This window comes from Geotrypetes seraphini, chromosome 1 (assembly GCF_902459505.1).
Source record: "Geotrypetes seraphini chromosome 1, aGeoSer1.1, whole genome shotgun sequence".
Classification (NCBI taxonomy): Eukaryota; Metazoa; Chordata; class Amphibia; order Gymnophiona; family Dermophiidae; genus Geotrypetes; species Geotrypetes seraphini.
In genome coordinates this window covers 539,060,437-539,072,284 of record NC_047084.1, presented here as the reverse complement: position 1 = coordinate 539,072,284, position 11,848 = coordinate 539,060,437, and the positions used below count along the sequence as shown (strand labels likewise).

Here is an 11,848-nt window from a genome sequence, read left to right as displayed (position 1 = left end):
ACCCAAGAATTTATATGTTCTTGCTCCTGGAGGTGAAACTAAAAATGTTGTTTATAATCAAGTTTTCTGTTAGTTGTATTGTATTCATTTTGTCAAATATTTCACATTATAATTTGAATATTGTACTTTTTATAAAGCTGTAAAAAAATAATTTCATTCACCACTATAAAGTATCTTTATTTGAATCCATTTACAGTGTTATTGCTATAATTAAATACCCGTGCTACGCCGGGGCATCAGCTAGTAGTTTCTAAAAGTGGTCTATTTAAGGCAGTGTTTTTCAACCGCTGTTCCGCGGCACACTAGTGTGCCGCGAGATGTTGCTTGGTGTGCCGCAGGGCCACCGGGCCCGGAGCTGACAGGGGGCCCGAGGCAGGGGCGCCAGTAGCTCGCCAAGGCAAAGTGAGTCGATCACCCAGGACTCACTTTGTCTTGGCGATCTAATCTATCGAGCCGATAAGTCTTCTTCTCCCCGACGTCAATTCTGCAGTCGGAGAGGAAGTTCGGGCCAGCCAATCGCTGCCTGGCTGGGCGGAACTTCCTCTCCGATTGCAGAATTGACGTCAGGGAGAGCATGCGTCGGCTTTGGGGCCTGTTATCCATTGGTGGGTCCTGTTCCCCAGTGGCAGTGGCAGTGGCTTGGGGAACGGCAGGGAGAAAGAAAGAAAGGGGGCAGGCAGGGAAACAGAAGGAAAGAAGAGAAACAGAAAAAAAGAAAGAAAGAAAGAAAGGTCAGGGAGAGAGGAAGAAAAAGTTGGGGGAGGGAATGAGGTGTGGAGGAGAGAAAGCATACAGGCTGATAGAAGGGAAGAAAGATTGGATGCACAGTCAGAAGAAGAAAGTGCAACCAGAAATCACCAGACAAGGTAGGAAAAATGATTTTATTTTAAATTTAGCAAAGTGGAGGCAGTATTACCACAGTTTTCAAAGGAATTTGCCCAAATAACTTAATAGTTAACTGGGTAAATTCCCAGAGATGAAAACTTCCCTTCACTTACTATGCACAGTTCTGAATTTATATCTGCTGTCTATATTTTACAATATGGTCACTTTACTAAACCGCAATAGTGGTTTTTAGCGCAGGGAGCCTATGAGCGTCAAGAGCAGCGCTGGACATTCAGCGCAGCTCCCTGCGCTAAAAACTGCTATTGTGGTTTAATAAAAAGGATGGAGGGTATATTTGTCTATTTTTGTATGCTATAAAAACCAAATACAGAGAGAGACTGAGAGCTGTTGACGAAGAGCTACGTGTGTGTCTTTCTTCGATTCCAGCCAGAATATCAGCTTTGTGTTCAGCCAAACAGGCCCAGGTTTCGCACTGAATAAAGTATTTTATAATTTTTATTTCGTAATAAAGTAATTATAAAATACTTTCTTTGTGTTTATTGGATTCCTATTCAAGAGAATTACTTTATATATAGTCAATATAGGCAGAGAGTTAAATTTTTTAACATTTTCTAATGGTGGTGTGCCTCGTGATTTTTTTTCATGAAACAATTGTGCCTTTGCCCAAAAAAGGTTGAAAAACACTGATTTAAGGTATTCAGACAACTATGGCGCAGTCATTTTCTCTCCCAGGTCTGCCTGAATTGCTTTTCTGCTGTATAATAACCATACTGAAAAGCAGGACATGTATGTGTTCTCGAACAAGCAGGCGTCTTGAGATAATTTCATGAAAGTAACAAAGGAAAAAAAAAATATCTCCAGCAAGCAGTAAGTAGCTGACGGAGAGCAAGTGGATGCACCTGTCGAACTCGCCTTTGTTTTCATGGGCGCCAGAGCGAGGCTGGGCTGGGCGAGGCCGCACTAAGCCTTCCCTCTGGCGGCTGCCAAGCGCTTCACACACAGTGACACTAGGAGGCGCCCGCCGGCCGCTCGTTACCAGCCGCTTCAGGTGGGAGGGATGGAGTGCGCCCGGCGGCGGATGACGTCACGGGATCTCTCTTCCCCCCCCCCCCCGCTCTTTATTCTATAGGCAGCTGCTATAGCCTGAGTGGTAGTTTCTGTGCAGTGGCCGCTGTCGGAGAGGATGAGCTCTGCCCATCGGGGTGCCGGCGGACTATCGCCGGTATTTTGTGTTGCCTCCGGTGGCTTGTGGCTCTGAGCACCTGGGTCCTCCTCTCGCACCCTCCCTGGGCAGGGGGGGTGGGGATCGACCTGTCCCTCCTGGTAGTTGCCGGAGCTCTGTGGGCGCAGTGATGGGTTGTTTCTGCGCCGTCCCGGAGGAATTTTATTGCGAAGTTTTGCTTCTGGATGAGTCCAAACTGACTCTCACCAGCCAGCAGCAAGGTGTCAAGGTAAGCGGCAGCGGCACTTGGCGAAGGAAGCTTTTGTTTGGGGAGAGTCGAAGGGGATGACTGGGCGCTGGGAGATGCAGGTGGCAAGCGAGGAGCCGCAAAAAAGGTCCTGGACGAGCCGCCACCTGCACCTCCTTGTCTGGAGGCCGTGGGTCACGGGGGGGGGGGGGGGGAGGCACAGTCACTCCTGTCAAGGGCGAGTGTTAACTTTAGCTTCTGTTCCGGTAAAGTGCAAGAAGTCTCACGTGCACTTTCCCTGTGTGTGCACTCTGATCGTGACCGTGGCTCGCTCAAACTTCAGAGTGTGGGAACATGCTGTGGGTGCCCCCACCTTTGTGAAAGTGGAAAGTAGCTCTTCCTTAGGACAATACCAGTACCCTGGCAACTGGCATGAAAATATGAGCTGCTGCAGGCCTGCTTCGGGAGGTGCCCGTGTGTAACAAGGAGTCAGTCCGACACTTCTTCCTTTCCAATAGTCTGGGCACATGAATCTGACAGTGAGAGGGAGGAGGGTTGGGCGTTCAGTCACAATCCCAAAGGTATGGAAGGGGATGACAGGATGAGCTAGCCATTCTGCTCTCCAGATCTGCATTCTCCCAGAACCAGTGTTTGTTGTTATCAGAACTGGGATGGCCAGCTCTATGGATCTTTTGGCCTGACTCTTCGGTCAGTTTCTCCAGGACTTGCCCATTGTTTAAATGTCCATCTAGTCCACCTTGCAATGATTATATATGAGGTAGTCTCACCAGTTCAATGATTTTTTTTATTAAGTTTCACAGATGCAAGTGAGAATAACAATAACATTAATAAACTGAGTGGAGCATAGGATGGCTAAGAGTATAATGACACGGGTGAATGGGGAATATAGCAAAATAAAGCTATAGTGCCATCACCTAGAATAATGAATTGGAGAAAAATTATAAATGTAAAGTCAGGATTAAATCACAATATTTAAGAAGAGTAAAAGAGAACTATGGTACCATGGTGTTGCGCTAATTAAGATTCATAAGTAGCAATCTGACAGACATAATTCCACCATTGTCGCACTGTGGCTTTAGAGGTGTTTTTTCCAATGGAGTAAGTAATACTACTTTGATATCTAGGGTGAGAAGAATATCGAATAGTTTAGGCAAAGAATACACGTTAATAAGAAGTAGTACACTTTGGAATTCTAACTAAAGCTGAAGGAATAGCCAGAACTCTTAGTTCTATCTAAAACACTGTGTTGACTGCTAAGATTTATTTATTTAGAGTACAATGGTACCTTTGGTTTGCGAGCATAATTTGTTCTAGAAGCATGCTCGTAATCCAAATTCCAAAGCACTCGTATATCAAAGCAAATTTCCCCATAGGAAATAATGGAAACTCGGACGATTCGTTCCACAGCCCAAAAACTTTAATAGAAAATACAGTACTGTTCGTACTTGTATTGCAAGATCTCACTCGTTTTGAACAGTCGCTACACTGCGGGTGAATTGGGTGTGATGCTTTTATTACGTTCAGCTGCGCTCAGTGTGAGATGTCCGTATGATGTGCGCGCTTGAACTGCGGGCGCATGTATTATGTTCAGACGTGATCAGTGATGTTACGCGCATATATTGTGCGTATGTTGTGCGCGCTTGAACTGCGGGCGCATGTATTGCGTTCGGACGCGATCAGTGATGTGACGCACATATGTGTGCTTGCACTGCAAGACAATGCTCGTTTATTGAGATAAAATTTAAGAAAATGTTTTGCTTGTCTTGCAAAACACTCGTAAACCACGTTACTCGCTATCCAAGGTCTCTGTCTCTCATCTCCTTTTACAAGAGGTTGTTTTGTGGCAGAAGCTCAATTTAACAATGTTTAATTTGGAAAGATTTGTCATGTTTCAACCCATCTTTATCAATTTTTACTTTTCAAATGGAGACCAGTACGAAAGTTAAGATTGTTTTGTGAAATATATTTTTTTTTAACCCTTTCAGGACCAAGGGACATATTTGTCCCATAACTTTAAAATCCTATAAATTTTGATTGGGATAGTCTACAGTTCTAAATTTGATATGTACGGATTCCATATGATACTGCCTTTATGTAAACAAACTGGTTCCGACATTCATTCATTAGCGTCGTTGCCAGATTGACGAGAAGATTCACTTGCCACACTGTCCATAAGCCAGAAGTGTGATTTTTTTAAATAAAAATAATGATATTTCACAAAAAAAATCAATTTTTTGGCATCTGCAAGCCCTTTTTACCATAAAAATGTCATCAAAACCACAAAAATTGGCCTACGATCCTTATGGTCCTGAAAGGGTTAATGTTCTTTTTTTTTTTTTTTCCTGAACTCCTGAGTGCTCTTTCAGAGGATATGTATGTAATTTTCATTGCTGAACTTGAAAACTGTTAATAGCAGGGATTTTGTTTTTAAATTAATGTGCATGTGAGAATTTCAGGAAATATTTTTTCAATTATATGAGAGGATGCTGAAAAATTCTCAACCCAAACAAGAAGAGACATGGAGTCATGAAACTTACAAGTTATTCCACATATTTGCCCCTAAGTTTAACACATTTGGCACATCGCGTCTAAAGTTTCTGTAAACCTTCCAAAAAATACTCTGATGTCTAGTCACTGAAATACTGCTCTGCTGCTGCAGTCACCTCCAAATCAATCATTCAAACTACCCTTCCCATTACTTCAAAAAGTATGGCGGAAGAAGATGTTTGAGGCTACCTTTGAATATCAAGGTCATCTCATTTGGAACATATTGCCAGTACAACTAAGACAAGTCACCACATACCTTGACTTCAGGAAGAAACGAAAGACATACTTCTTCTCCCTATAACCACTCTCTTATCTTCCACCCCTTGCTCTTAACAACCATCTCTCACTCTAAAAATGTAACTTCCAAAACTTGATTAAAATCTTATTGTAAACCACACAGATTTCTTGCAGAAAATTGCAGTATATATGGCTCTGTACTGTATTGTATAGTCAAGGTAGAACACTCTCTAAAAATGAATGTAACAATGTTCCTCTCCCAAAATCTCATGTAAGCTCCATGAACTCTCGTTATATAAGCTTTGTGAAGTAATTTAAATTGCATTTTCTGCAAATCAGTTGACTTAATCATCCTATATATGGTGTTAAAGAGATCTAACAGTTGGGGTGAGTATATTCTTTGTCCATTTCACTACCCCATCTTCCAGGGGTGTTGTCATTTTCAAAATTTTATACCACATAGCCAGGTTGATTAATGAGGTAAGGAGCTTTAACAAGTATTGGTCTAAATGTCCAGCCCTTCACTTATCCCCATAAATCCTTTGGGTGGAGTACCAGTAATGTCTCTTTTGAAGATGAGCCATAAAATGCTTATTCTGAAGGGCCCACTTATCTCGCAGCGGCTGGAATGATGAGAATTGTCCTCCCATCCCCAGTTCCAGTAGATGCATCGGCTTGACACATCCCCATCCAACCCACTCCTAGACAGGGTCCACTTTATTGAGATTTCATGTCTTGTTCAACCAGCTCGAGGTATGTTATATCTGCTAAGTACAGTTTACACAGGGATCCTTTTTACTTTGGCACATTAATGGATTTAGTATGCACTAAATGCCACACAGCCCATTAAATACCTTTTCAGCTGCATAGCACTTAATGCACAATAATTTGTTAGTGTGTCTTAGTCTAGTCTAGTTCAATGTGTCTAGAATCTGCTGTAACAGTATTTCTGGGTATACCTGCGTCGATGTCATGTGCATTACAGGTTGCACAGAACTCGATTGTTCGAACAGTATTTTGTTTGAGAAAACGTGATCATGTGACAGAATGCTATATATCACTGTATTGGTTGAAATTGGAATATCGGATGCACTGTAAACTTTTGGTGATGGTGTATCTGTGCGTACATAACCAGGCACCGAAATATTTAGTGGATAGCATTCTGCCATATGAGCCACAGCGCACACTTCATTCTGCGATTCATGTTGATTTATATATCCTGACAGTGAAACAGTTGAGGTTGAAAATGTCCAGAGTTAGCATGTTTTCTTGTATAGGTCCCTAAGAGTGGAATAATCTTCCTCGATACATATGTCAGCAGACAAGATTAAGTAGCTTTAAAAAATTGTTAAGAAGACACCTTTTCTGTAAGATGAAATATGGGAGTGGAATTATATGTTGGATGTAGGCACTGGATGCCTTGAGATTTTTTTAAGTTCTATATCACTGTTCTGTATGTACTGTGAATTTTTGAGATTACTGTTTTGTATGTGTTTGGACTGTGTATGTATTTCATTGTGACCCGGTTTGGGAAAGGTGGGATACAAATAAGTAAAACAAATAAACATAAAAACAGTTCTAGTGCAATGTGTCTAGTTGTCCTGAATGCTAGGAGGCTCTTGAACAAACTTGAAGGGCTGAAGTTAGGACCCAAAGTGGAGAACTGGATTAGAAACTTGTTGACGGACAGACACCAGAGGGTTGTGGTTAATGAAAGTCGCTCGGAGGAAGGAAAGGTGAGTAGTGGAGTCCCTAAGGGTTCGGTGCTAGGACCGGTCCTATCCAATATGTTTATGAGCAACATTGCCGAAGGGTTAGAAGGAAAGGTTTGCCTTTTTGCCGATGATACCAAGATTTGTAACGGAGTAGACACCGAGGAGGGAGTGGAAAACATGAAAAAGGATCTACAAAAGTTAGAGGAATAGTCTAATATCTGGCAACTAAAATTCAATGCAAAGAAATGCAGAGTAATGCATTTGGGGATTAATAATTGGAAGGAGCCGTATATGCTGGGAGGTGAGAGGCTGATATGCACGGATGGGGAGAGGAACCTTGGGGTGATAGTGTCCGAAGATCTAAAGGCAAAAAAAACAGTGCGACAAGGCAGTGGCTGCTGCCAGAAGGATGCTGGGCTGTATAAAGAGAGGCATAACCAGTAGAAAAACGAAGGTGTTGTTGCCCCTGTACAGGTCATTGGTGAGACCCCACTTGGAGTATTCTGTTCAGTTTTGGAGACCGTATCTGGCGAAGGACACAAAAAGGCTTGAAGCGGTCCAGAGGAGGGCGATGAAAATGATAGGAGGTTTGCGCCAAAAGATGTATGAGGAGAGACTGGAAGCCCTGTCCAACCTGTGACCCGAGGGCCGCATTCGGCCCAGTGAGGTATTTTGTGCGGCCCCAGTTGAGGGCGATGCAGTGTTTTCCTCTGCTGCCACTGGGTGTTTACTGTCTTGCCGGCTCCCTCCTCTGTCTTGCTGCAGCGTTTGCATGTTTGTGCGGCTCCAGAAACATTTTTTGGGCCAATGCGGCCCAGGGAAGCTAAAAGGTTGGACACCCCTGCCTTAGAGAAAAGGAGGGACAGGGGAGATATGATTCAGACGTTCAAATACTTGAAAAGTATTAACGTAGAACAAAATCTTTTCCAGAGAAAGGAAAAATGGTAAAATCAGAGGACATTGGGGGCAGGGGGGGGCATGGCTTGGCTGCAGCCAAAGATGGTCGGCTGATTCCAGAGCTCCTCCTCCATCTGCTCCATTAAGCTGTTTAGGCACTGCTTAAGGAAAAATCTTTCCTCTAAAAAGGTATATTTTTATTCCTAACTATACTTCCTTCAAGAATGGCTACAGGAAGGCAGACGAAAATTGCTGCAGCATTCGCAACAGGGGGAAATGTGAAGCAGTCTAAGCAAGATCCAGTCACTCTATCTAAAATACCCCTGCCTAAAGATCCGTCTGAATTTGAGTTAATGATGGCTGAATTTAAGTGCCTGAAAGATATGCTAAAAGAAAATAATTCAGAATTGAAGTTGGTAAAGGAGGAGGTCCATACCTTATCCAATCAATTAAAGGTATGTGAAAAAAACTGATTTGATGGAACTTAAGATTGTTGAACTGGAAAACTGTTTGAACAAGATTCAAACAGACAGCAATGATCTAACTCGTATTTCCAGAGAGCTTGAGGACGCAAATAACAGAAGCCGAAGATATAACATACGACTTTTGGAATTACCTGAGAAGTTGGAAGGAGCAAACCTCACCTCTTTTCTGGAGGACTTAATACCAAAATTATTTCCTTTTGAAGCTCCATTTCCCGCTAGAGAGAGAGCTCACAGAGTTCCAATGAAGACTACCAATGGTAAAAACAGCCCTCGGCCTTTGATCTTTAAAATGCTCCGGTTTCAGAAGGCACTTACAATTTTAAATATGGCTAAAAAGTCACAGGAGCTGAAATGGCACGATCACAAAATTCATTTTGTACCAGATTTTGCGAATGAAACAGCAAGTTGGAGGAGACAATTTCTTCTGTTGAGACTTCAGCTGCATCAGCTGGGAGTCAGGTACAGGCTCCTATATCCTGCAGTGATGAAAGTGACTTTTAATGGTAAACTACCCACTACGAGGAGCCAACGAAGTTAGAGGAATTTATTTCTCAGCACTTGGATCCTATGACAGAATATTCAGACTTTGATACTGTAATTTATGTTACAAATTTTATATTTTTTTAATATATATATATATATATATTAGTTTCATTCCCTTATTCGTGTTTTATTTTATTTTTGATTATACTCAGTATGGAAAGTGCCTCTCTGAATGATTATTCTATTTTTTTTAACTAGCCAATGGATCTTGATACTGTGTGTATGGGCAGGATTCATTTGGCAGCGCTCTGATTGGAGGCTGCTTACGTCAGTCTCTGTTCACTTCCGGGGCTGTGAAGTGGTTTCGCTAGCGCGGATATGGAGTTAACGGCCGAGGGGCTTCTGTGCAAGCAGTGATGCAGCCTGCCGGTCGTTGCAGGATGTGTAAGGAAAGTCGTGACTAAGCCAAAGTCCTCATAACAATGAATGAAAGAAGCGCAGCAGAGAAACCAGAGAGCGCAGGTGAAAGTGGCGGTGAGGCCATGTAAGCCCCTAAGGATAGCACTGTGGGATTTATTTTGCCTATGCAGAAATTGACCTTTATTTGGGCATGCCAATTGATCTGTCTGCGTGGGAGTGTGTGAATGTCTTACTTCATTATAGGCCAGGGGCGGAAAGAACATAATTTATTTTTACTATACATATGTTCTGCATTGATAAGTGAAGCAGGGAGTTACAAGCAGCCTGATAAAACAAAAATGAAACAAAGACAGAGAATAGAACTGTTATGAATCTGTGTCTTTCATTGGATACCAGAAGCATCCTGATGAAGAATTTTTCACCTGCATGTTTCATTATTCTCTTTACCGGTCTGAATGAAATAGATTAGCTGAACTTTGGGCTGGCAATACTGCAACTCTTATGGGTGTTAGCCGATCCTAAATATTAATATGAGGAGAATAGCGGTTTTCCCTGTCACCCTGGATACCGAAGAACAGCGAAGGAAAGTTATAAGAGTAACTACTGGGTCCATTGCTATAAGGTTTAGTGTAATGACAGAAGTTCAGTAATATTTTTAATATTACATTACATTAAATTAGTGACTTTTATTCCGCCATTACCTTGTGGTTCAAGGAGGATTACATAAGAGGTTATCTGGACATTTCCAGAAGAGTTACAGAGTTGAACGGGTTACTTTGGGGGACTGAAGTGCTTCCTGTGGTGTTAGTTTGTTTTGATGGATTTCTTGAATAGCAGGGTTTTTATTTCTTTTCTGAAAGTTTTGTAGTTTGGTGTCGTGGTCAGTAGATTGGATAGTTGGCGGTCTAGTTTCACTGCCTGCGTGGCCATTAGGCCATCGTACTTTTTTTTGCGTTTGATGCCTCTGATTGGGGGGTGCATGAATTGTGTCTGGGTTCTCCTTTGCCTGGTTGTGGTAGTTCGGATAAGGCAGTTGTTCATATAAGCTGGGCTGTCTCCATTCATGGCTTTAAATAGTAGACAGTAAAATTTGAATAGTATTCTTGCTTGTATTGGGAGCCATTGTGAGACGAGGTATGTGGCGGTAATATGGTTGTATTTCTTCAGCGAATAGATCAGTCTCAGTTTTTTGTACTGTTTGTAATTGTTTTATCATGACTGCGGGGCAGAGGAGATAGAGGATGTTGCAGCAATCTAGAAGTCCTAGGACTAGAGGTTGGACCATGAGCTGGAATTGTTTTCTGTCGTAGAATTTTTGGGTTTGCCTTAAGTTTTGCATGACCGTGAATGATTTCTGTATTGTTTTGTTGATTTGTAGTTGCATGGTACAGCTTCTGTCTATCATCACTCCCAGAAGTCTTAGGGTGGGTTGACTGGGGTATGTGATTGAGTTTATTAATAAGTTTGTTATGGTTGGGGTTTTGTTTTTTTTCGAGAAGTATATCCTAGCTGTTCTGCCAACCTTGGGCTATGTAAGTTAAAGCTTGAATAGAGGCACTTTTAGAATCATAAATGTGCCATTAAGTGCCTCTATTCAAGCTTTAACGTGTCATGTTTTTAAGATGGAACGTAATATGGCCATATATCGGGGATATTATAAGAAGTTTCTGAAGATTTGACAAAATTTTGCAAAGAGTGATTGCTGATTATGCCCTTTGGTCATACACGTCCAGGGCGGGTTGGAATGTATTTTTCAATTCTCAATTAGAGTGTAGTTCTTAGATATAATTATGGAGGGGGGGGTATAATTTTTTTGTCATAGACTATAATTGTAATTGTATTTAAGTGCTTTTATAGAATTATATGATTGCATTTTATTACACTTACTTATGGCTTTAAAATGAATAAAGAAATAAAAAAAAAAAATAATAATAATAGAGGCACTTTTATATAACTTAGATAGATATCTGTTAGGAGTGGAATGTATATTTCTTACCTTTTCCTCATTTGGATTTCACAAGCTTTTTGTAATCTTTTTAAAGTATAAACTTTATTCTCTAATAGCTTTTTTAATTCCTATGAACATGACATACTAATTTGATTATATTTGTTATTACTATAGTTCTGAGGTGTAATGATAAAATATTGGATTCATAAATTTTTAAATGGTATTTTTATGGGTTCAGTTATGATTTGATATATATATATTGTGGCCGGGCCAGACCCCAAGTAGGTGGGAAACCCCGGCTCGGATCACAGGTAAGATTTTAGGAGCGCCTTTTATATGGTTGGTCAAAGGAAAACCCGGACACTGGACTTTTCACCAAACTTCACTGGGTTTATTACAGTAATCAAAACTTCACTGAAATGAATACTTGTCTCAGGCTTAGTCATTCATCTGGCCGTATATTGTACACAAGTCCCGGGCACGCTGGGTGCGCCACTGCCCAAGACTGACCAGCTTTGTCAACACATTGGTATCATAAAAACAAACCAAAAATGCTTCTGCAGTTTCTTCACTGCTTCTGAGTTGTCCCCTCTTAGGGTTAAGGGTTTCTCCTAGCCAGAGTTGGCTTGTTACTTTACAGCTGAGCACATCAGGTGTCAGCAAGCTTTTCCCTATACTTTGTAGAAGAAAAAAAAACGTTTTTTGGCTTTTATTATTTTCCTCTTTCTCTCCTAGTCCCTCCCTTTGAAGGACGTTCACAACCTGAACCCAGGTTGTGCGGGCAAACCTCCCTTATGCTAAAGGTCTTAATCGCCCACCCGAACATGCCTCTAACATCCA

At 41.6% G+C, this 11,848-nt stretch overlaps 1 protein-coding gene across 3 annotated transcripts in view; it reads left to right on the top strand.

Annotated features, from left to right (window-relative positions):
- Positions 1-1,876: 1,876 nt before the first annotated feature.
- EPB41L4A (erythrocyte membrane protein band 4.1 like 4A) overlaps positions 1,877-11,848 on the top strand; it is a 536,698-nt gene continuing 526,726 nt past the window's right edge. Inside the window, exon 1 of one of the 3 annotated variants that reach the window (XM_033929128.1) lies at positions 1,877-2,297. In XM_033929128.1, coding sequence (XP_033785019.1) covers positions 2,199-2,297 — 99 coding nt within the window. In that variant the 5' untranslated portion in view covers positions 1,877-2,198. The remainder of the gene's footprint in view (positions 2,298-11,848) is intronic. The other 2 variants (XM_033929127.1, XM_033929129.1) reach the window with 2 other exon arrangements.